Raw genomic sequence first — 26,117 nt, forward strand, 5'->3', positions numbered from 1 at the left:
TTTTACAATTGCCAAGTAACCTGCGACCCTCATCACATTTGCATAAATTTGCATACATTTGCATAAATGACATTTTCAATAGGATAAAGAAAACACATTTGTTTTTTTGGCAGTCCAGGGTATCCATATATATATAATTACTTTAAATTTTAAAGTTTAAAACAAACAAGCAAACGGTACTACCACCTGTTGCGCAGCGGCTGTGACTGTGTGGCGCGGCAACCTTTTTTGGCAAGGAGGAAACAGTGCCTCTGAGCATGCACTGCGTTCCTTGTCCTCCCCTCTCTCCCCAAAAACTCTTCCAAGCAGGCCGGGGCTCTCGTGAGGAAACCCCCTCTCTTGCGACTGGGACACTGCTTGTGCACAGAACTGCAGTTATCCCTCAAAGCGGAGCTCCATTTAATCACCTCACGAGAGCGAAGGGCCAGGAAAGAGCAGAGGGCCGCTTATGCCGCTCGGACTTTTCATGCCTTTTTCTCCCCGCCGCCAGTCACCGCTCCTTCTGCGCCTCACCGAACCTGCGCGCTCGAGGGGGAAATCCCGAACTGCGCATGCACTTCGACTCTCTCCCCCTTGGCCTTGCCAGAGCGGAACTGATGACTCAGGGCAGAAAAGCGAAGCCACACTACAGACATGCGCACTTGGATTCCAGGCTGAAGCTCCCGCCCCACCCGAGCGCGGCTAAAAGTAAAAACAACGTGGCTGTAGCAGCCTCAAGGGGGACCGCCCTCTTCTCCTCCGAGACCTGAACTGGCCGAGCCAGGGGAGCTTCCTTGGCCTCCCACACATCCTGCCGCATCATCCGCCCGGCGCAGGTGCGACCGCGCCCAGGGCTGGCCCGCCCCCCTCTCAGCTGGGCAGCGGGGCTACAGCTGGTGTGCCGCGGCACGCTGCCGCATCTCTGCAGCCCGGCTCCTTCTGGCTGTCGGTCGGCCAGTTCCTCACCTCTCTGCTTGGGGTCTTCCCTGCCCTCGCGGACAGATCAGGGTTACAGGGCATCTGGGTTAGTCCTGGACAGCCCGGGATGGGGGTGTCCCAGGACAGTGGCGGCGACCCCCCAGAAAACACTTCGCGACCCCCTTGGGGGTCCCGACCCCTAGGTTGAGAACCACTGCTTTAAAGTTACATTAAAATTGGTTCTTCTAGGTTATCCAGGCTGTGTAACTGTGGTCTCGGTTACAAGACCTGGATAACCTACAAGAACCAATGAACTCTTGGTTACAAGACCTGGATAACCTACAAGAACCAATGAACTCTGACCGTGAAAGCCTTCGACAATATTTACATTAAAATGTTTTTATTGCTGATTATATACAAATTAGATGGGTCTATGTATTTATTTTCTTATGTGCTAACTGGAGTTATTATCTATTTTATTGTTTATATTTGTAATATAATGTTTTAAATCCTTTAAGATATTATCATGTTTTAATGTTGTTTTATCTTTTACATATTTTTCATGCTCAGGATCTTTGGTCATAGGAGCTTAATAATAAGGAAAGGAATAATTGGAAACTGGAATCTTTTTTTAGTTTTGATTTTATATATTGTAAAACAACTAGAAGAAGAAGCAGCAGCAGTGTTGGTTTTTATATGCCAACTTTCTCTACCACTTAAGGGAGAATCAAACCAGCTTACAATCACCTTCCTCTCCCCTCCCCACTGTCCTTCAGTGTTACTCCTCTGAAGATGCCTGCCACAGCTGCTGGTGAAACGTCAGGAAAGAAAATACCAAGGCCACGGTCACACAGCCTGATAACCTACAAGAATGCAAAGTATACTCAGAACTTCTTCGTAACTCTCTGAAAGATCACAGTTTTTGAAGAAACCGGAGCTTCAACAGCACTAGGAGCCATTATTTAGGACATTTTCCAATTAGGCGTTTGACACCAGCTTTCACTTTACACACATTATGCTATTTTATTTGAATATGTGCTGCCCTCTGGTGGACATAGGAAGGATAATGCATCTCTCAAGAGCATTCCCCCCCCCCCGGAATTTTGACTTTTACCCATCACCGATGAGCAGCAAATGTCCATGTTCTCTGAAAGGACTGTTTAAGTTTTATTATTGTAGCACACCTTGAAACGTCCTCAAGAATAAGCACAGACTGGTAATGGACATCGTGTGTAACACCACCAGCAAGTCCCACGAGGCAAACACAGAGCGTGGACAGCACTCACTGTGCGTTGTGTCTCAAGATGGGTCTTGTAGCAGCGAACACAGCAGAGGATCTTGCAGCTACAACCACAGCAGATGCTTCCAGGGAAGGCTTTTGGGGAGAAACCAGGGAGTGCCAATAGGATGAAAGCAATTAAGCCACACCAGTCTAGAAGGCAAAGATGCCTCTTCCTGTATTGTCTTTTACATGGTATGCCATCACTGACCATTAACTCAGTTCAGACGTTAAGTGCCCTGTGACAGCTTGGAATCTCAGATGCAATACCTCCCATTGTTCCCAAAGCTCCCGCCAAATATATGGGCTTTTATGCATTCTCCGTTTCCTCCTGTCTAACTTCCTGTTTCTTGGAGGGAGGGGGGGGTCAGTTCTGCACATGTTTTGCACCCTCTGATGGTCTATTCGACATCACAGTTTAAGGCTGTTACCGCACTAGGTATTCCCACCGATGTATTGAGAGTTTGAAACTGTTATAAAAAATACTGTTCGCACTTTGTTTGGCCCCTTTAGCTGTGAAGACGTCTTCCAACCATTTTTTCGCCGTGGCATCCAAAAACCCTTTTAAAGCAATGGGGGTTACCGCACTTTGTATTCCCAGCGATGTATTAAGAGTTTGAAAATGTTGTAAAAAACATCGCTTTAAAAGGGTTTTTGGATACCACGGCTTATAAATGGTTGGAAGACGTCTAAAGGGGTTGTTTGGCTAAAGGGGCCAAACAAAGTGCGAACAGTATTTTTTATAACGTTTTCAAACTCTTAACACATCGCTGGGAATACAAGTGCGGTAACCTCCGATAATGCGGTAACCCCCTAAATCTCCTCCTTACTTTTTACAGCGAGGTGTTGTGTTGCCAGGTCCCTCTTCGCCACCGGCGGGAGGTTTTTGGGGGCAGAGCCTGAGGAGGGTGGGGTTTAGGGAGGGGAGGGACTTCAATGCCATAGAGTCCAATTGCCAAAGCAGCCATTTTCTCCAGGTGAATGGATCTCTATTGACTGGAGATTAGTTGTAATAGCAGGTAGTACCTGGAGGTTGGCAACCATAACAAGGTGGCATTCCCTGATGCAAGAGGCCCTTCCAAGGCAGTCTCTTGCATTGCAGAAAAGCACCTTGTGCCAAAGTATGGTGCTACCATTAGTTGAACCAGTCTATAGAACCATACATCGTTGGGCTTTGGTGCCCATCTTATGGGGTGTTTTACCATTGTGTTGTGGTGTCAGCTGCCTTGCTTCAATCTCTCAGGCCTGGTTTTAACATACCACTGTCAGGAAAGAAAAATGTTCAGCTCTGTCTAGATAATATAAGTAGGAAATGGCCACATCAAATCTTACAAAGTTCCCAACTGAAATACAGGCTTCCTTGTGGGGGGGGGAAAGGGGAAATGCATGTGGATTAGCACGACTCTTGTGGGTTACCAGAATGCGTATAACAAAGTAGGGACATGTGCAGTCATGGCAAATAGCCTTCATGTGGTTTTCATGTTTTCCTCTCCACAAGTGTGTAGGAAATGCATAGCATGTAAAGTAGCTCTCAGGAGACAGAGCAGAACGGCACATTTCTCTCAGGGAAAGAATGACTCATTGCTGAAACTTTTTTAAAAAATTGTTCTTAATAGCAGCATTTGTTTAGGAAAGTCCATTCTGTCTAAAGATAACTCATCATCATTCCTTTATTGGCATAAAAACATAATACACAAAGGGTACAAAAGGAATGGAGATATTAAAAAGTGCCCTTTATGTTTAAAAGACAGTTACATCGAATAGCGCTGTTGGTTGATAGTGCCATCGAATTAACCATTTGGCGGGCTTTTAAAACAAACTTTAAAAACTGTGCCACCGTCTCCAATGTATGGGGCGAACGATTGTTCAACAAATAGGAAATGTTAAAAGAATCTGAGACTTTCGGTCTATTAACCAACAGGGGGCTTAAAAGTTCATTGCGAGATTCTGTGTAGAAACTACAATAAAATAAGACACGAGCAACTGTTTCAATACAATTGTTGCCACAAGGGCAAAGCCTGTCAGACAGAGGAATTTTCTGAAATCTGCCTTCTAGTAGCGCAGATGGCAAAACATTAAATCTGGCCAGAGAAATGGCTCTACGTTGAGAAGGATCACACAGGTGAGATAAGTATGGAACGGGCTGATAAACATCAAAAGGTACCCCTAAATTTGATGGGTAATAAAGATAACTCAACAAGAGTTTTCATTTCAAATCATTTTAATTTCAAGCGGAGGATAGAACTTGGATCTATAGCACCAACAGATTAAAAAGAGAAATCTAATTTGTGTGCACACCTTTTAGACATGCAAAGGGAGGAAATACAAGTACATGCTTACATTCACACAATTTCCTCCTTAGTGAGCAGTGGAAAAGTTTGCCCTAGTTTCTTAAAGCATTTGAGCCTTGCTCCCTTCTCCCTTTCCTTTTGTTGAATCCAAGCAACAAAAGAAAAGAGGGCTGCACCAAATAGGGTTGCCAACCTCCAGGTACTAGCTGGAGATCTCCTGCTATTACAACTGAACTCCAGCCAATAGAGATCAGTTCACCTGGAGAAAACGGCCACCTTGGCAACTGGACTCAATGGCATTGAAGTCCCTCCTCGAATCCCACCCTCCCCAAGCTCCACCCCTAAACCTCCCGTGGCAAAGAGGGACCGGGCAACTCTAGCACCAAATCAAACGAAGAAAAAAAATTGGTGCAAGGAAAAAGTATTTAATAATTATGCTTCCTCAGGTGGAGCTTTCTAAACTCAAACGTCCCAAGCAAGCAATAAAACAATCATGAAGATTCATGGTTGTTTCATTGCTTGCGATGTTTGAGTTATGAACGATCCACCTGAGGAAGCAAATCCAAGAAACCCAAACTTCCTGCATTGCAAATTGCATGAAATGACTGAGTAATGCTGAGAATTACGGTAACATTGGCAGTGGTTCTGAAAATGGTGTGCGCGTGTGTGTGCCTCATTGGAGGACATGATACACTTCAGCGGTGTCCGTGCACAACATATATGCCAAGCTCAAACAGAGATGGGATCCTGAAACAGCTGAACGTTTTGTCTGATCTTCAGTCCAGACCTAAATTGGTTGAATAAGCCCTGACAAATTAGGGGTTTTTTGGTCACATTGGATTTATCAGGTTTGCTGTTCCTTGCTCTACCGTGTCAACAGAACTTTGGAAACCCCAGAAAGAACTGCTGTTCAAACGGAAATCCACTGTGCATTTTTGGGGGATGTATCAGATGTCCCATTCTAGTCTTCTCACGATTTCTGTGTTTGACTAGTGCTCATTAATTTGAAGATCTTTAGACACAGTAGCGGAAAGCTACAAAAAAAGAGTCCACAAGGATCGCCACACACTCTCCTGTGGACCACATAATTAGGTGAGGGATCACATGGTAGAAGTTCAGAGAAGGAGCAGTCTGACTTTAAAAAAATTGAAATGTAGTTAGGGTCAGGGTACTAGAGAGTAAATTCAATGCTTCACTCCTCCCAGTTCTCTGAGCAGTGAGAAATCCTCAGGGTCCTTCTTATAATGTTCATTTCATTAAAGGTAAAGGGGTGACCCATGCGGTGACATCACATCCCGACGTTTACTAGGCAGACTGTGTTTATGGGGTGGTTTGCCAGTGCCTTCCCCAGTCATCTTCCCTTTACCCCCAGCAAGCTTTACTGACCTCGGATGTAAGGCTGAGTCAACCTTGAGCCGGCTACCTTAGGGAGAATACAAGAGACTAGTATTGCTTTTGTAATTAGCTCTTTGCAAATTTATTTATTTATTTAAAATATTTATTAGCAACAATGATTATTTATGCATGGGAGATTTACCTGAGGTTTGTTGCTGGCTAGACCCACACTTTCCAGTTGGGAATCTCTGCACCAAGCTCTCTCCAAGCTCAAATCAAATCCCACCCCTTTAAATATTGCTTTGTAACTGGCTTACTTTGCAGTGCTCACTGTGAGAGAAGATTCCCCACCCCAAAACCCAATTACCGCATAAAAAAGCATTTTAAGAACAAAAAACGGAGCAATCTAAAAGAAAGGGGGGGGGGTGAAATCCAAGCCTTGGTTTTAAAAAGCCTTTTTTTTGCTCAGAAAGAGCCTCTAGGAAGCATTTGAATCCCCACCTCTTTATATGCTGCATTGTGATTGGCTGTGAGAAATGCCAATCTTCCTGTGGCCCGAGCTTTGCCTTCTGCATGGAGTTTTGAGCCGGGCTGAGCTCAGGGGAGAGGGAAGAGTCGGGTTAACAGAGGAATGGGAAGACCCGGACATTGCGAGGTCTGGCAGCAAGGTCATTTCTAATGGACGGAAAAAACACCTGCAGAACTCCAAGGAACAACTGAGTCAGACAGAGGGTGAACATGAATTCAAGTGACCATGCATAAATGACCAATGTAAACAGCAAAACACAACATAATACATTAAAACCACTGTTTTAAAACCAATAGTTTAAAACTTCTGCTATGCAGTCATGAATAAAACCATCTTCAGCTGCCTTCTAAAGGTTGGGGGGGGCAGGCTCACCTCCCTCAGGAGGTTGTTCCACAATCGTGGAGCTGCCACTGAAAAGGCCCTCTCTGGTGTACCTCTCAGACAAGCTTGTTTGGTTCATGGGACAGTCAAGAGGGCCTCTCCTTGTGATCTTAGTTCCTGAGCAGCAATGTATGGGAGAAGACAGTTCTTCAGATAATTCAGTCCCTAGCCATGTAGGGCTTTAAGGGTCAAAACCAACACCTTGAATTGGCAAGAGTGGATCAGAAGCCAGTGTCACTGCACTAGTATTGGGGGGGGGTTGTCACATGATAAGTGGCCCCAACCAGCAGTTTAGCTACAGCGTTCTACATTAGCTATAGCTTCTGAACATTCTTCAAGGGTAGCCCCAAATAAAGCACATTGCAGTAGTCCAGTCTAGATGTAACTAAGGCATAGATCTCTGTGGCTAGGTCAGATGGTGCCAGGAACAGGCACACCTGACACATCAGCTGAAGCTAGGCATAAGCACTCCAAACCACAGCAGGTTGAACAGATAATAAATGAGCATGCAGGCAGTAGTAACCATCAAGCCACATCAACTTCAGTTTCCCCAGTACCTTAGAATAATGGTTCTTAAATCTGTAATTCACTACCATCCACCAAGTATACACCCACCTTTGATGCATATGCTGTGACCTTCCCTGCTCAAATTGCAGGCAAGCATGTTCGTGTGTGTGTAAACTGCGTGTGTGTGTGTAAAGTGCTGTCAAGTCAGAGTGCTGACTTATGGTGACCCCGTAGGGTTTTCAAGGCAAGAGATGTTCAGAGGTCGTTTCCGTTGCTTGGATCTGCATGGGCTGAGAAAGTTCTGAGAGAACTGGGACTGTCCCAAGACAGTCCCAGAGGGCTTCATGTGGAAGAATGGGAAATCGAGCCCAGTTCTCCAGATTAGAGTCCACTGCTCTTAACCACTACACCACGCTGCCTCAGGTTACTGGACGCATAAAATGGCATATGCACAAAGCAAACACGCGTTTCTGGAAACAAATGTAAACGTTGCAACTTTGATAGCTGGATTTCAACGGCTGGAAATTTGTTATATAGGACTACTTTCTTCAAAACTGGAACTGTTTTGATACTCTGGCATTGGTACATTGTTCTGTATATGAGAAGGCATCTTTCGTTCAATCTTTTGAGCAAGGGCGTGTAGCTTAAGGCCTTTCAGGCTGCTGATTAAAGTTCCATAAGCATCTTTTATCCCTTTCTCTTGGTACCAGCATTCAAGTAGCTTTATCTTCTTCTCAGAAACATCATGCATATTATCCAGATTGATCCTTTCTATGGTAGGGTTTGACAGCCCCTGTTTCCGAATAAACTTCATGACTTGTTCAAAGGTCATTTCCTCTGCAATGTCACTGATGTAAGGCGTTAAGTCAATATCTGGAAAGAATTGACAAAGGGGGATGAAGAAGTAATCAAAAGTATATGCCATCAATTTCATTTTAAATTGGAATAGTATAAAAGAAAGGAAGAAAAGAAGAAGAGTTGGTTTTTATACGCTGACTTTCCCTACCACTCAAGGAAGAATCAAACCAGCTTACAATCACCTTCCCTTCCCCTCCCCACAACAGACCCTATGAGGTTGGTATGGCTGAGAGAGCTCAAAGAGAGCTGTGACTAGCCCAAGGTCACCCAGCTGGCTTCTTGTGAAGGAGTGGGGAATCAAACCTGGTTCTCCAGATTAGAGTCCGCCACTCTTAAAAACTACCTGGTGTAACGGCACAATGCCACAGCAGCACAATGCCACAGAGTCAAGCAGAAGTGTGGGCCTGATTCTGTTGGGAGTCTATGCACCAACAGTCTCCAAGCTCAAATCACAAAGTATTTGAATCCCTGCCCCATGAAATGATGCTCTGTAATTGGCTATAATGAGAGAAAAGTTCTTTCCCCCCCAAACCCAACTGCCGCATAAAAAACCATTTTAAGAACATAAAAAACAGCAATCTGAAAAGAAGGGGGGGATTTCAAGCCTTGGTTTAAAAAAGCCTTTCTTCTGCTCAGAAAAAGCTCCGAGGAAACAGGAAGTATGTGAATCCCTGCCTCTGGACATGCTGCTTTGTAATTGGCTGTGAGAGAAACCAAGCTTGCATGTCCCGTGCTTTGCCTTATGCATGGAGATTTCACCTGGGCTGAGCTCCAGGGAGAGGGAAGAATCGGGTTAACAGAGGAACAGGAAGTCCTGGATTTGTGAGGGCCGTCAGCAAGGTCATCTCTAATGGAGGGAAAACTTGTGCATAACTCCAAGAAACAACCGAGACAGGCGGAGGGTGAACATGAGTGAATGTACCCATGCATAAACGACCAGAGAAGTCTGTTCTCTGAAGTGATAACTTGTACAGGGATAACTTGTACAGCAACTTTTACAAGCTGCTCCATTTGTAAATAATGAGCTGACAGAATCTTGCGAGAGGACTGACATATAACTGAAAGAGTATGTTTGAATTGGTCCTCTCATGTGTGTACAGAAGTTTAGCTTCTATTTGAAATAGGTTCATTCCACAACTTTTCAAGCTTCCATTTTGACTCTCTGACAACACAGGTGCATGGACGGAGTTTTCCCGGAAAAGATAGGAACAAATTTTAATGGAAAAAATGGCTAGGAGGGAAAGAGTTTACAGTCATATCCTCCCCAGCTGCACCTCACAACACACATTGTACTGCTCATGACTGCAAAGTTTCATGTTAGTTTTCGCATTAAAATAAACATTGAGAGACCATGGCCTGCATATACTGGGAAGCATGTAGTTTGGCCTTAACAGAAATGCACACTGAAAAAACATATTTTCTATATTTTCTATACCTGGGTAAAAAAGAGGCTTCAGTTCCTAAGAAAGACAAAGTGAAAAATTGATTAGTGAAAAACATCCTACCCAATCCTGTTTCTCACTTTTAATTTCTTTCTGACACCTCAAACTAGCAACATCAACCTGCTGTCAAAAGGGACATTTTTGTGCCATTTTTCACCCCTCTCCTGTGCAGTGTGGAAGATCATGTTTCTTGTCTCCTGACATCATCCCATCCAGGAAGGAAATGAATGTTTACAAACTTGGAGTAATTCACAGGAGTGGTCCGGGTACGCACCTGACTGAAAGGGTATGTGATCCAGCGCCACAAGGAAGTGCATGCCAATCCCTTCCAACTTGTGTGAGAATTAAACAAAAAAAACCACCCTGGATGTGTCACAACTGGCCAAATCCTGAAGTGATTCATCAGGTTGCTTCATCTTTTCACCAGAGGAGGTTTTAGCATGTGCCGGGGACCAAACCGTACATGCAGTTGGCAAATCAGGCGACTGCTCTGCCATACGGCTAGCTGGGATGTGTTCTGGTAATGAGCGGCGAGTCCAAAAACTCATATCGATATCAGTGCTGTTAGCCTTTAAGTGGACACTGGACTTTTGTTTCATTTTGGGATGACAGATTAACTCGGCTACCCCTTTGCAATTCAAAAGTCTGATCTGGCAGTGGCAAAGCCAGTTCATCTATGGCTGCTATGTTGTCATTGCATATTGTCACTGCAATGCTGATTCTATGACCTTAGGTAGATTATGAAAGGGAGGGCAGCTTGGCCAACTTCTGGGCATGGAGTAGGGGGTCACTGGGGGTGTGGTGGGAGGTAGTTTGGAATTTCCTGCATTGTGCAGGGGGTTGGACTAGATGATCCTGTTGGTCCCTTCCAACTGTATGGTTTTAGTTATCCCAAACAAAAGCAAAATGATGTTGTCTTGTCTTGTCAAAGTCTTGTCAAAGTCTGGCACTGACAATTCTCTCCCATTTATTTTCTTGGTATCTTCCTTGATTATCTGAATTGCATTCATGTGAGAAATTATACACACCGTATTTTTCTGGTCATCTTTGATTTGTGTCCTTCGCATCCTGCGGTTATTGCGCCCTGCAAGAAGAGAGATCACTTGGTGTAATACCCACAAGAAGCACCTCTAGCTGCCAGATTGAGGTGTTTGTATATGGCCACAGCAGGCACGGAACTGGGGGAAGGAGCACCTTGGGCAATGGGGAGGGAGGGGGGTGACACCGCCACATACCCACCCCTGGCCTCACATGCAGCTGCTGTAGGCAAGGTGCTGGCAACGAGGAAGGGTGGGCATCTACATGCTGGGGAGAGGTGTGCACACCTGCCGGGTCGCGGGTGGGCAGCTGCATCCATGCCACGGTGCACTAGCGCTCCTCTTGTCCATACCTGTGCCGGCACCCACCTCCTTGTGCCTGGGGCGCTTGCCCCCTGCAGACCCTCCCCCCCAAGATCCTGCCCTGGGCTCACATAAAGTGACCCAAGAGTTGCAGCTCCAGATAGTGGGAAACATGTGCTGGGCCAGCATTGCCTAAGCTGCAGAGTTGCTACCCTTGAGGCTGCGCGCTATGGTAAGTTTTGAAGTGTTATGGGGCAGGATCCATCCTGCACCACTAGATTCTTTTCAAGGCCATGTATGGTTTCCAGCTCACGAGCCACAAGAAGCTTTTTATTGGATTATATGTACTTTATAAAATATTTGTTTGGGTCTGATACAACTGCCAGCACATACACTGCCAGCACAGTCTTGGGAGCAATGTTTGTGGTCAATGGCTAGTTTGAGCTATCAGTAGCTTTGTTGGGAGGGAAGAGGGTTGTAGCTGGCTTGCTGGTAGCCACGCTGAAAGGCTGCACACACGGGTCAGCAATGGAAGAGGATGGAAGAAGAAGAAGAGTTGGGTTTCATACCCCACTTTTGTCTACTGTAAGGAGTCTCAACGTGGCTTACAATCGCTCTCCCTTTCCCGCCCTCAACAGGCACCTTGGGAGGTAGGTGGGGCCGAGAGAGTTCTGCAAGAACTGTGTCTAGCCTAAATAGGCTTCATGTGGAGGAGTGCGGAATCAAACCCAGAGTCCGCCTTTCTTAACCACTACACCACGCTGGCTAGAGGAGCCCAGTGCTGTCATTGACACCTCCCTGGCCCTCCCAGGAGCCTCCCCCCCCCAGCCCCCAACACTCAGTCATGTGGCTGTTGTGGGGCTCTGCTTCCTAACTGTGTCTGCAGCAATGTTGTGGCCCGAGGCACAAAAGAGGGCAAGGGCTGGGCCAACAGGCCTTGAAAGCCTTCTCGCTTCTGCCTAGGGTTGCCCACCTCCAGGTACTTGTAAGGAAAGACTCACTATACTGTTAATCAACAATTGTTAATAAAGAAACAGTACAGACTCAATGTATATAACAAACACTATATTCAATGAACTATCTATATAAGAAAGTGCAACAAAAACAATACATGTGATACATACAATTCAAGACTATATACAAGAGATACAAAATGAGGCAACAGCGCTAGTAGCATATAGCTATCTCCAATAGCAAACAAAGGCTAGAGAGTCCAAACCTAAATGGAAGTAACAGTCTCAATTTTATAACAGCAATTGCTCCAACGCTGCTCAGTAGTAAAGGTGGAAAAAATGAGAAAAATGCTCCAAGGGTGCTCTGGAGCATTTTTCTCATTTTTTCCACCTTTACCTCCATTTAGGTTTGGACTCTCTAGCCTTTGTTTGCTATTGGAGATAGCTATATGCTACTAGCACTGTTGCCTCATTTTGTATCTCGTATATATAGTGTTGTATATAGTGTTGAATTGTATGTATCACATGTATTGTTTTTGTTGCACTTTGTTATATAGATAGTTCATTGAATATAGTGTTTGTTATATACATTGACTCTGTACTGTTTCTTTATTAACAACACCTCCAGGTACTAGCTGGAGATGTCCTGCTATTGCAACTGATCTCCAGCCAATAGAGATCAGTTCACCTGGAGAAAATGGCTGCCCTCCTTGGGCTCTGCCCCAGAAACGTCCCACCAGTGGTGAAGAGGGACCTAGAAACCCTACCCCTGCCACTCTGGCGCTGGTAGCCTCCACCCACCTGCGTCAGGACTGACACACACTTCCCCATCCACAGGCTGCCTGCAAACCCCTTGCTGAAGGGTGGGATGGAGTGGTATTGGGAGGGAAGAAATCGGAAATTGTGAAAGCGGAATTCTAGATTTCAAGAACATTTGCCCCTAAACATTATTATATGCATTATAAGCATAATTATGGGGGAAGGGAGGAGTTATAATTTTTTTTTACATTCAACTTTTGAATATAAGATTTCAGAAAAGTTTAAGAAAAAGGAAATCAACTTACAATATTTCCATATTATGAATAAGATCGGAGCGAGTGTAAGTGGAATGACAATTGCAATGATCCAAAGCAAATTCTCTGCAAAGAGGAAAAGTTCTGTACGTTAGGCAGATAAATATTATTAAGAAATATTCCCAAGGCAAGTGAGTCGCTTTGCAGGTTTGTTTCACAGGATGCTCTTCTGATACAAAAGCATTTTAAGAACCAGATATGCAAACCAAAACCACTGCTAGAAGTGCAAATATTTGCTCAAATGGGGTAGAGAAAAAGTAACATCCATCTACAGTGGAATCCTAGGCAGAGTTACACCCTTCTAAGTCTGCTGAATTCAGTGGACACAGAAGAGAATAATTCTGTTTAGGACTGCACTGCTAGGAACCTATTCACATGCCGGCTTTGGCCTACACCTTTAGATTTAGGCCTTTTATGCAGGGACGTTTCCCCACGGTCACCCCGGCCGACTGCTTTGGGGCTTCCTTTTGATTATGCATGCCTTTTCCCACCATCAGAGTTGCTCTCCCCCCACGTTTTGCCCACGTTTTCCAGATTCTGGCTAAAACAGCATCCGGAAACACACGGTCAAAACACGCGGGGAGAGCAAGCTGACCTCTGACTGTCGGAAAAGGCATGCATAATCAAAAGGAAGCCCCAAAGCAGTCGGCGGGGGTGACCACGGAGAAACATCCCTGCATAAAAGGCCTGACAGTCAAGCCGATCTCATGCATCACTGACTGGATTGCTATCCTGCTGTTCCTCCAAGGAGCTCAAGATGGCGGAAATGGTCCTCACAGCTCAACCATGTAAAATAGGTTAGGCTGAGAGACAGTGGCTGTTACCGCACTAGGTATTCCCAGCGATGTATTAAGAGTTTGAAAATGTTATAAAAAACATCCCTTTAAAAGAGTTTTTGGATGCCATGGCTAAAAAATGGTTGGAAGACGTCTTCACAGCTAAAGGGGCCAAACAAAGTGCGTACAGTATTTTTATAAGTTTCAAACTCTTAATACATCGGTGGGAATACATAGAAAGTGCAAACAGTATTTTTTATAACATTTTCAAACTCTTAATACATCGCTGGGAATACCTAGTGCGGTAACAGCCAGTGACAGGCTTAAGGTCATCCAACAAACTATATGGCAAAGTAGAGCTTTCCATCAGTCCCATCAGTTCTAGTCCAGCATTCTAACTACTACAGCACACTGCACATCATGTACAAAGTTAATATGCATCAGGGGAAGGGCTCAAGGCATTTTTCTAGGCAGTTTAATGGTTTTAAATTTGTTTTTCTTGTGTATGTTTTGTTAGCTGCCTTGGTGGCTAGGGTTGCCAACCTCCAGGTACTAGCTGGAGAGCTCCTGCTATTAAAACTGATCTCCAGCTGATAGAGATCAGTTCACCTGGAGAAAATGGCTGCTTTGGCAATTGGACTCTATGGCATTGAAGTCCCTCCCCTCCCCAAACCCCACCTTCCTCAGGCTCTGCCCCAAAAACCTCCCGCTGGTGGCAAAGAGGGACCTGGCAACCCTATTGGTGGCCCTTGTGAGGGCAGAAAGGTGGGATATCAATTATGACTAAGAAGGCACACTTAAGTTTATGAATGCAATGGAAAGAGTGAATATAGAGGAAGACGTGTCTCTCTTTCTCAGTCTAGCAGATCTCAGATCACCCGAAAACTAGCACTAAATTCCAGCTCAGAATAAAGTCTATTTTCAAAGATGCTACTTTGTTGAATAACAAATACTGCCAGTGGGTGTGGGCTATTGCTTTATAGTCTGCATGTGAGCTTCTTGGAAGCATCTGACTGGCTTCTGTGGGAATCAGGAAGCTGGATGAGATCGGCCCTAGATGTGGGCCTTTTATGCAGACGTTTCCACACGGTAACCTCCACCAACTGCTTTGGGGCTTCTTTTTGATTATGTATGCCTTTTTTGCCCATCAGAGGTCACCTCACTCTCCCCACATGTTTTGCCCATGTTTTCCAGATGCTGTTTTAGTCGGAATCAGGAAAACGCACAGGGAGAGCAAGGTGACCTCTGACGGATGGAAAAGGCATGCATAACCAAAGGAAGCCCCGAAGCAGTCAGCAGGGGTGATCACGGGGAAATGTCCTTGCATAAAAGGCTGTGATTCATCAGGGTTTTGTGATCATAAGACAAAATCATTTCTTGTGCAGTGCATAATTCTGTAAGGTCTGAGTCCACCTGTCAAATCCCAAACAACAGAACATCCAGACAGAGTCGTCTAAGAAGCAGTTTATTTGGGAAGCACAAGGTGTGTAGCAGCAACTTACAGGAAAAGGTACGAGGACTCAAGTGGGGGAAAGCGGGCAGGTTGAAACATATACATCAGAAAGGCACCGTTGGATACCAGGCTGAGCCTGGTTCCCATGATAGATTACAGGGCACAGGCCGTCATAACAAACCTCTGAGCTACTCGACCTTGACTCCAGCTGCGCTCTCAGCCTGAATAGAATTCAGTGCTATTCACAGATGGCCATTGCTAGAGACACTGAGTATTGGATTATATTATCCAAGCAAGGAAATTCTTGTGTCCTGAAATGGCAGCTAATTGAATTGACAGCATTTGGAGTAACTGGGATTGGCTATCAAAGGATTATTTTGCAGCACATCATTGGTCCAAAGACCAGAGAAAACTGTGGTAGCATGGCTAAGTTTGAAATGGCTGGCTGAAAAATTGTGCTTTTATGTGCTGAAACAATTGCATTGATTTAGCTTTCTACATATCTGAAGGCAGTTCTTCCCCTGGAATTATACTCTGAGGGGTATTTCAGAGGTTTGTAAACTTACGTTTACTTCCACAGATGGTGTCTTTGTTTGGGGTGCATTCTTCTACGATTATATCATGTTCACATCTACAGAGAAAAAATATATGAAAAGGCACTATTGGAAAATGATGGAAGATTCAGTAGCCTTTAAAGAGAACAAGTCAAGATTATCCACCTGTTTACTTATTGAATTTCTGCCATGTTTCAATTCTTCCATTCAGCTGGGCCAAATGCCCTTTATACTGCAATGTCAGAGCCAGGGCCCATCAGGACCATAAGCACGTGCACCCAATCTTAGATTTGCTCCCTCATGAAGCCTTCCAGTCTTTAAGAACTGCCAACAAGGCCTTGCTTGGGGATCAAATTCACATTCAGTTTCTACCCCATGTTTATTTTAAATACCATTTTAAAAAATAGTACATACAGGTCATTTAGGCATGGGCACTTCCATTCATGTTTGCCCCCAGTCTGTCTCAGTTGTTCCTTGGAGTTGTGCATGAGTTTCCCCTCCATTAAGGTGACCTCACTGCCAGCCCTCAGAAATCCTGGACCATCCTGTTCCTCTGTTTCACTGGAAAAAGTCAATCTTAAACTGCCTTTCCACAAGTTAAGGTGTGTGTATGTGTGTGTGTGTGTGTGTGTGGGGGGGGATACAGAAAGCCTGAAAGCTTTCCTCAGCAGAAGTAAAAGCAACTTGCAGGTAAGTTTTTTTCCCCAGCAAGAAAATGGCAAAGGAGCAAAGAGGTAGTTTCCCTCTATTTCCTTGCCATTTTCTTCCTTGATTATGAAATTCCAAATGTTGTTTAAAATAAACCTGGAAATAATTGTAATGTATATTTGAACCTTCAGAACAGCCTCTTAGGTTGTGTAAACACTGGGCAAGACCAGGAGAAGGGCTTTCTCAGTAGCTGCCCCTGGAGGCTCCCCTTTCTTCATCCTTTTTCTGTGGCCACAGACATTTTCTTATTTCTCTGAGCTGTTTATACAAAAATGTCTCTTAAAGTCTCTATTCTTCTTCTGATGAATATGAACGTTTCTTAGATAACAGGCCTGAATTTTGAACTTTTCATATGGTGCTTTTATTCTCTTGCTGGTTGTTTTATTTGTGAGATACTTTGTGAGCAGTCATTTTAAGGCAGGGGTGGGGAACGTCAGGCCCGGGGGCCGTATAAGACCCGCGTAATCATTTGGTCTGGCCCTTCATGGGTCCTGGCAGATCTCTAGCTCAGAAGTATGCTTCCCTGCCTGAATTTCTTGGGCCCAGCTGGGGACAGCAAAGCTCAAAAGCGAGTCGCTCTATGTGGCAGGCACTCGGAGCCGTCTCCGGTCGTGCCCCTTGGCTAAATGTTTGACCAAATATAGCAGGCTAATTTTTAAGTTGATAATTTTGTATGGCCCCCGAATGATGTGTTAAATATCCAAATGGCCCTTGGCAGAAAAAAGGTTCCCCACCCCTGTTTTAAGGCCACATAAACAGATTGCAAATAAATGCATGAACAGCCATCCAGCAGCTCAGAATCTACTCGGATTCTCTGTAGCACAAGACAGACTGGCATTTATAGCCATAAGGAAAGTCCGCCACCTGGTGTTTGGAAACGAGTGCACATTTTTCAATCTCAAATCTCTCTTCCCAACAGGGAAGCGAAGACTGGGTGAATATCTTCCACTTTATATACTGCTTACTGCTCCTCCTGTATTTATTAAACTAATGATATTCCCATAAAGAATAAACTTTGAGTTGGATCCCCTGAAAAATTACTGCTAATGAAAGGGGGAGGGGATTCCCACCAATTCCCCCCTCCTGTTGCAAGCTTCCAAATTCCCCCATCATGCCATTCCTGAAGTTTCCCTGGAGTAAAACCACACCGCTTATGTGTGACAGCTGCTGGCAGAAGTCTACCCCCTGGCCCATCTTTAGGAGGTTGCCCAGTCCAGTGAGGGTGCTACACAAACCTAGGGTTGCCAGGTGGGTGGTTTTGGTAGGCAATCCACCCAGTTGCTTAGAAGCATCGATTGTGTGCATGTGCGGCCACACACATGCGATGATGTCCCCTCCGGGTTTACCCCGGAAGCACCGCAGATGCTTTAGCACTATTGGGGGTTGAGTGCTAAATCGGCTGTGGAGATGTGGCACTTCCAGAGGTAAACCTAGGGCTGACGTTATCGCGTGCGTGCGGCCGTGCACACACACCGCTGCCCCAGCTCCCCCCCCAAAACCTCCCGCTGATTTAGAGGGGGTACCTGGCAACCCTACACAAACCTTTGCATCAGGAAAAGGCAAGGTTAGATGCTACTGAACTTGTCTACATCCAGAGGACTCACAGGACCCAGAATTGTAGTGGAGGAATACACAGGAACTATTTAAGCTCCCATAGCCAGAGCCAAGACTAGATTAATTCATGCCATCGTATTCCCTATTACTATGTATGGGTGTGAAAGCTGGACAGTGAAGAAAGCTGATAGGAAGAAAATAGATTCCTTTGAAATGTGGTGTTGGAGGAGAGCGTTACGGATTCCGTGGACTGCCAAAAAAACAAATCAGTGGGTTATAGATCAAATCAAGCCTGAACTGACCCTAGAAGCTAAAATGACTAAACTGAGGCTATCGTAATTTGGTCACGTCATGAGACGACAAGAGTCACTGGAAAAGACAGTCATGCTAGGAAAAGTTGAGGGCAGCAGGAAAAGAGGAAGACCCAACAAGAGATGGATTGACTCAATAAAGGAAGCCACAGCCTTCAATTTGCAAGATCTGAGCAAGGCTGTCAAAGATAGGACATTTTGGAGGACTTTCATTCATAGGGTCACCATGAGTCGGAAGCAACTTGACGGCACTTAACACACACACACAGCCAGAGGCTGAGGAAAAAAAACTTCAGGCTCATTCCTCTCCCAGGGCAGGATTCTGAGATAGAGAGTGAGGGGGGAAAGGGAGCGTTCTGAAAGGAGAAGTACCAAGGCAGAGCAAAACCCCCTCCCCTCCCTAGCTGAGGCCTCTTATGGGGAGTCAGTGGGGCAGCAGAGCCTCGAGGGGGTGGCTGAAGTAATCCCAGCCTTCCTGAATCCCCTATGACTCTCCATCTTTAGGAGCTGTACAGGCAACTTACTTTGTACATGGATTACAGTGATGGCACGGTTCCGAGGAATTGTAAAAAAAGCCAGGCCTGCACCGGCATTTCACATTTCGGGATCTGATACAGGGTTTGTCAACTTCCAGACCTAAAATAAATTGAAATGTTTGGTTACATCGTTCTTTTTAAAAGGACTTGGCTGCTTCTACTGGGCAGCTTCTGAAGGCTCAGAAGCATCTGGCATACCTCAGGGAAATGAAATCTGAGAGACATGGACACCCATTTAAGTGTCTCAGAGTCCACTAATAGCACAGATATGGCAGCATATCTAACTTTCTGTGTTCTGCTTGACCACATGGGTTTTTGTATGTCTGCCTCAATTAGATTTACTTCCCATAAATAATAAGATGCCCCAAAGAGAATACAAAACACTGAACTGATAAAGGCTACAATGAAATAAATGTGTTTCTTCAGAATATCTTTGGCACCAGGTCGGCTGTAGAGGGGAGAGGATTTCCTCTGTTGCATACGCCTGCTGAATTCTGCTATAAGTAGGCGAGTTTACAAAAATTAACTCTGGAACCGGAGCACGTGCAGTTTGTCACCACTCCAGTCCTGTCATCTTTTGTATCTTCCACCCCCATTTATTTATTTTCATTTACACCCTGCCTTTCTCCTCAATGGGGACCCAAAGCAGTTTACATCATTCTCCTCTCCTCCATTTTAATCCTTACAATAACCCCATGAGGTAGGTTAGGCTCAGCGTGTGTGACTGGCCTAAGATCAAGCAACAAGCTTTATGGTAGAGGGGGGATTCGAACCTGGGTCTCCCAAATCCCAGGCCAGAAAACTAACCATTATGCACCACATTAGCCACATTGATAAAGCACTGTGAAAAAAGCAACCTTCCCACAGCAGTACAAATGATTACATTAGGATTCCTTTCATGCAGTGTTTCACTCATATGTACCTGTGCTCTTCCAGATCGGCAAAACAATGAAGACACACTGCACCTTAGGAATTGTGATGTGATAATTGGTATGATCACAGCAATGCTGCTTTTGGGGGACTCTTTTATTAATGTTCACATGCATGCTGAAAATGGAGAGGTGGGGGAAAGTTACAAATGGGATTAAGGTGTCTACAAAGTGGCTTACAATCGCCTTCCCTTCCCCTCCCCGCAGCAGACACCTTGTGGCTCTACCCCACTTATACCCCACTTTTCACTCTAAGGAGTTTCAAAGTGGCTTACAATCACCTCCCCCTTCCCCATCAGGTACCTTGTGAGGTAGGTGAGGCTGAGACTTTTTGGAAGGAACTGTGACTAGCCCAAGGTCACCCAGCAGGCTTCATGTGGAGTGCCGGGCAATGAAACCCAGTTCATGTGGGGTACCGGACAATCAAACCTGGTTCTCCAGATTAGAGTCCGATGCTCTTAATCACTACACCATACTGGTTGGTGTAACAGCACAATGCCACAGCAGTACAATGCCACAGAGTCAAGCAGAAGCGCAGGCCTGACTCTGTGCCATAGCAGCACTCCGAGACCCTTCTACTCATGCCCAGGCACATCATAGACTTCTGTTCTCTGTATAATTTACGGCACCCTATTGCAGACTGACCATCCATACCTTAAGCGTTCTGCAATGAAATGTACTCAAAGTGTTTTCCCCTGTATCTGATGTTGTAATAAAAATTGATCAGTTTCAAATGTACCATGCTCTGCATCACAAGAGCTGCACCGTCGGCATTTGGAAAGGTAATTGTAACCATCTGTGTACTCTTCTCCTTCCTTACACTCTTTACAAGTTGTGTTACTGGAGTCTGTACAGTCTTTGTCTATAACCTTGCCTGCAAATAAAGTTAACAAACAAATCAGTATCGTATGATCCCATTGGACATCTCAGATTTCCTGAATTATTCTTACTCTGCCAGACCTTTTAAGAATGATTTTAGGAAGATTGTTACCCAAATGCTGGTGGGGCAAATTGGTATCGGTATATATAGAGGTAGACAGATAGACATAAATTAAATTTGATAATACATGGAATCTAATAGAAAAAAATTCTAGAGCCTTCTTTTTCAGTGATTTTATAATGAATAGACCCTGAGCCAATAGGATTAATCAATACCATCTGGGGAAATTAATGTTTATGGTGATTTTTGGCAAATCCTACATCCCTAGCAATGAAAAATAGATGACGGCACTGCATCACTCACAGCCTTCTATGTGTAATCCCAGCTGTTTTTGTTTCCTCTCTCCTACAACTTTCCATGGCATGCTATTGGTAAGCCATTGTCTACACAAAATCCATTCTAAAAGATTATCAGGAGGATACAAATTGGACACCAAGTATTTGAGGGGTTATCTTGTACAGAGATATCAATAACAGTTTGATTCCTTGAGCATTTTAGGGTTTCTTTTGTCTAACATACAGCCCAGCACAATCATTCCGCTTCATTTCTAAAATCAACAGCACCAAAATTATGGATTTGGCTCCCCGGGGAGATCTGTCTGTCCCCCTCTATCACGGTCTTCCGCCAGCGGGTGAAGATTTAAGTTTTATCTGGCAATCTCTCACGGAGCCTCCTTCCTGGGTGTTTGTTTTAACTGCGTTTAAAATAAATAAATAATGTCACTAATTTGCTCTATTTTCTATTTCAGATGTTAGCTGTTTCTGGTTGTGGTGACATAACTGTACAGTGTGATCTAAGTAGGCTACAGTAGAAATGTTGTGGGAGGGGGGGAAATGCAAACAACCTGGGTCTTTTCAAGGTTAGTGTGTCATTCTCCAGGCTTAATCAAATGAAGAAGGTTATTTACCGTAGTCAGAATGAATGCTGACAACTCTTCTAAAAGCTGCTGTGACAGACAGCAGCATTCTAATGAGTTGTCCCGGTCATAGAACCCCCCTGATTGACAGGGAGTTCAACTAGAATTCTGAGAGTGGCAGTTAAGAACTGACAGTTAAGACTCTGACAGTTAAGAACTGACAGTTGACGGAGAGAGAAGTTAACAGACAGAACTTGGAAACAGCTGTGTGAGCCGTAAGCTGTCTGGTGGAGGTTTCTCCTCAGGAATGAAAAGGAACACATTTTGGGTTTTTGGATCAAGACAGGATCCATACCCAGATATCTCGGGAAAACTGCTCTAAGGTTTATAGGGTGATCCCTAAGAGTTTAATGGGAGATAGCTCTTCTGAAATGAGTGGTCCTAGGCCAGTTTAAGAGAGAAACAGGGGAAGTGTGCTAATGTTCCTAACTGCTAAAGTAAAGAACCAGTGTGTAAAAGAAAAAAACTTCAGTTTAAGAAAGTGTAAAAGAAGCTTAAGTTGAAGAAACAAACCAGTGACTGCCAAGAGAAATCACTCTCAGTAGAAAATAAAGATTTAAACACTTGATACATTTGGAAGTACAATATATCACTTGAACTTAACCATCTCAACTTCTCAATTTTGTTATGCTATTACAATCTACATTTCTGGTTATGAAGCACTGCTAACCTGTCTTTTAAATCCCACAAAAAGAGACAAATAAAATGTTTTAAAAGTTGTATTTCAAAAAGCCTCTCAAGTGCCAAATATTTCTGACCATCTTATTATTAAAAATAACTCCCTCCCTCCATCAAACTGCTCGAGCAAGGATCCTGCTGCAATACCGTACTTGTCAAACCTCTTCCGCAAACTTACAATAATACCTACCAGGCTCACAAAGGTCACAGCAGTTATCTCCTGATTGGTGCTTCCCCGGTGGACATACTTGCCGTTTGGAAATATTTTTCACTGCAGCAAATTTAATATACGCACTGTGTATCACAGGATCAGAATCATTGTTATGAGGTGGTCCAGCAGCAATCAATTCAAGGGCCTGTGGAGGGAGAGAAAAAGTGTGTAACAGGCTGAATGCTGATGTGTGCTGCTTATTCATATCGAGACCCTGGAATACTGCTAGAGTCTATTGCTATTGACACACCTCTTACCTAGGGTTGCCAGGACCCTCTTCGCAACCGGTGGGAGGTTTTTGGGGCGGAGCCTGAGGGGTGTTGGGGAGGGAAGGGACTTCAATGCCATAGAGTCCAATTGCCAAAGCGGCCATTTTCTCCAGGTGAACTGATCTCTATCAGCTGGAGATCAGTTGTAATAGCAGGAGATCTCCAGCTAGTACCTGGAGGTTGTCAACCCTACTCTTACCAAGAAGGACTCACAGGGGAAGCAATTGTGAACTTGTTTAGCTATACAAAGAGCATGGTAGGGAAATGAGTTATAAAGGCAAACGGAGGCCCGTAAGTATAACCAGGTACAGGAATGGAATGGAGCAGATGGGAAGGTTTGGGGAACCAGAACTGAATGATAGAAGAGAATGGCTAGCTGTCTTGGAACCATTCCTCAGCCTGCATGGCTTGGTTTTGAGCATATGGAACTGGACGTCAGGGGATGGGAGAAGGGTGAAACGATTCCATTTTCATGGCTCTGGGAAAGGCTGTGGCTCCTGAGTGACCCTGAGGAGCTTTCTTTCTTGCAAGGAGGAGGAGAAGCAGGAGTTGGATGAGCACTATAAAACCTTAGCAGTAAGTCATCTTAGTTCTGGGCTTATTGCTTATTTTTTTATCGATGCTGTTTTTATCACTGTTTAATATATTTGTATATGTGGTATGGCGGTTAAGTGTGTTGCACTAGGATCTGGGAGACTTGGGTTCAAATCCCCACTTTGCCATGGAAGCTTGCTGGGTGAAATGTGTTGCATTTTAAAATGTTTCACATGTGAAAAACTCCATGCATGTAGAGAACTAGCATATTGGAAAGATCCTGGCGTGCTAATTTATTTCCATGCGTGCAGCTTTTCACATTAAAAAAACCCCAACCTTCTGTCTGAAGATTATGGAATCTAACTAAGCAAGCGTGAATACTTTCAGTACAAAATTAGTCAAAGGTACTTTCTTCTTAATTTAATTTCAAAAGCAGATGTATTAGGCAACTACTTCTTGGAATTCCCCTGTGCTGAGTAACATTTTTTTTTAAAAAGGTCAAGCCTCTTGCCCTATCTGGTCAAAGGAGGGGCAATCGGCACAGAATATAGCTGAAAAGCTTGCTCCACTCAAACTAGTAGCTAAAGTACATTTCAATTCAAAAAAAGCAATTCCACACATTGCATCATTTCCGTATGAACTTCTAAGAGCTCAGCTTTTACCGCAAGTCCTGCAGTCATTGGAAAACCGATCACTGTTCGATTTGAACCATCAGACTTCACGAATTTACTACAGAGGCTTGCACCTGCCATTTACTTATGGGAGCTTTTGCCTTGGATTTGCCACTCTCTAGATGCACGCTTTCCCCATCCAAATCCCCCAAACTCCACAGTTAGCCCCCATGCAGAGCTGTGAGAACTCAGATGGGGGAAACATGCATGTGTAAAGTGCCGTCAAGTCGCAGCCGACCTATGGCATCCCCTTTTGGGGTTTTCATGGCACGAGACTTAACAGAGGTGGTTTGCCAGGGCCTTCCTCTGAACAGCAACCCTGGACTTCCTTGGTGGTCTCCCATCCAAATGCTAACCAGGGCTGACCCTGCTGAGCTTCTGAGATCTGACCAGATCAGGCTAGCCTGGGCCATCCAGGTCAGGGCAAAGGTGCATCTAGAGCAGTGGTTCCCAACCTTTTTTTGACCAGGGACCACTAGGACTTTTTTGTTCGGTGCAGGGACCCCAAGGTTCAAAATAAAAACTCCAAGAATTTGAAAATAAACTTTAATCATAACTGTTAGTTAAACATTACACTCAGAATAATATTTGAATATATATATTTTATAACAGAAAACTTTTAATTGAAAATATTAATTGATTATGGGTTTATAACTTTGTTTCGCGGCCCTTAATTTAGTTCTCGCGGACCCCTGGGGGTCCATGGACCCCTGGTTGGGGACCAGTGATCTAGAGAGAGGCAAACCCAAGGCAAAACCTCCCATGCGTCAATGGCAGTTTCCCAGAGCCAAAAGCGGCATTCCTGGATGCCGATGGTCTCCTTTTCCCGGACATGATACCTTCCCAAAACTCTCTTTCTACATTGCTTTCGCATTTCGGTGCAAGCAGCAAGGGCGATCAGCGCCCATTTCAGCTCACGCGACCCTTCCTGGCATCGATCTCGCCGCCCTCCGCTTCTCAACAGCCTTCGCAGCGCCTTGGGGACGGGAGGGCTGCGAAGAAGATTGTCCCCAAGTCCCAGGGGGGCTGTGGACAGAAATACTCACGGGAAACAAGCTGAGGAGGTGGAGGAGGAGGAGCAGCGGCTGCTTCATGCTGCCTCTGGCACAGCCCGTGAGCAGAAGCCTACCGAAAGTGAAAGGGTGACGCTTCGGAGAACCTCCCTCCTCCTTGGCTCTTAAGCAACGTCGACAGCAGCAACAAAGGTGCCTCCGCAGGACGTCCCGCAACTCCCAGCAGCGATTGCCCGTGGACAATACACGCTTGGCGACAGAAACAGGCACGATTGCCCATAGAGAATAATGGAAACAACGCTTGCCCATAGGGAATTGTGGAGAGCACGCTTGGCTGTCAGTCAGGAATAATATTGTGACAGCACCCCAGAGATCTCCCGGGAATAATTGGCTTCCAGACTGCCAGGGAAGGCATTTCTGCCTACCCCTGATATCGCTAGTGCTGTTGCAAGGTTTTTGGCGGAGGTGATGTCGCTCAAACGTCAAAACAAAACAAGCGTGTATGCATTCCCATCTAGGATGCTCTCAGGCCGATACCTCCAGATCCCTAGACATGAACGCCTATGCACATGCGGTTTAAACTTGTTAGACACAATTGACCACATCCTTTTAGATTGTCCCTTCTATGTGACTCTGCGGGATAAACTGCTATCTACTTTGCTCCAGTACAAGACATACAGGAGTAATGAAGTGAAATGCAAATTTCTTTTGAGTGACCATGATCCTAAAATTACGGCTACCGTGGCTGAATTTCTTACAGGAGTTCTTAAAGAACAAGAAAAGTTTTATTAACCCGACTTGTAACTTATATGTATTGCCCTTTGGAGGTATATTGTTTTTTTTTCTGTTTTTTTTTCTATTTCTGTCTTTTGGTATGCCAATAAAGGTTAATGAAATGAAATGAAATGAAATGAAATGAAACAAGCATGTAAGCTGCGAGTTGAATGCTGAAACAAATTTTGTGATTTCAATGAGGCTGGTTCAGGGGGAATATATTGTTATGGTGTTAGTGATGCTGTGTTTAGTAATTGTTTTCTACTGTGTTTTAACCTTAAGTAAACGTTGGGTGTTGTAAATTGATTATTTGGTGTTGTATTATGTATTATTGTTATGGTTAAGCCCAAGACCTTTGGTCAAAGGAGCTAGTAAATAAATGGAATGGAATCTCTGCCTAGCTAC

General features: G+C 44.6%; 1 protein-coding gene across 1 annotated transcript; it reads right to left on the minus strand.

The window, feature by feature from the left end:
- Positions 1-7,748: 7,748 nt before the first annotated feature.
- FAS (Fas cell surface death receptor) lies at positions 7,749-25,019 on the minus strand. The gene is made up of 9 exons (XM_056850491.1): positions 24,972-25,019; positions 22,431-22,596; positions 20,446-20,580; positions 18,766-18,877; positions 15,681-15,745; positions 12,877-12,951; positions 10,548-10,603; positions 9,513-9,537; positions 7,749-8,092 (listed from the first exon to the last, which is right to left on the minus strand). The coding sequence occupies exons 1-9, from the start codon at positions 25,017-25,019 to the stop codon at positions 7,749-7,751; spliced, it is 1,026 nt and encodes a 341-aa protein (XP_056706469.1).
- Positions 25,020-26,117: the final 1,098 nt, after the last annotated feature.

Source organism: Euleptes europaea, chromosome 5, assembly GCF_029931775.1.
Source record: "Euleptes europaea isolate rEulEur1 chromosome 5, rEulEur1.hap1, whole genome shotgun sequence".
Lineage (NCBI taxonomy): Eukaryota > Metazoa > Chordata > Lepidosauria > Squamata > Sphaerodactylidae > Euleptes > Euleptes europaea.

Excerpts from the sequence above, each read along its gene's own strand:
- FAS (XM_056850491.1), bottom strand. The coding sequence starts at position 25,019 with ATGAAGCAGCCGCTGCTCCTCCTCCTCCACCTCCTCAGCTTGTTTCCC. Across the intron at positions 15,746-18,765 it reads CACTGTAATCCATGTACAAA|ATGTGAACATGATATAATCG; the intron begins GTAAGTTGCCTG and ends TTTTCTCTGTAG. Across the intron at positions 10,604-12,876 it reads ATTCATAATATGGAAATATT|GGCGCAATAACCGCAGGATG; the intron begins GTAAGTTGATTT and ends CTCTTCTTGCAG.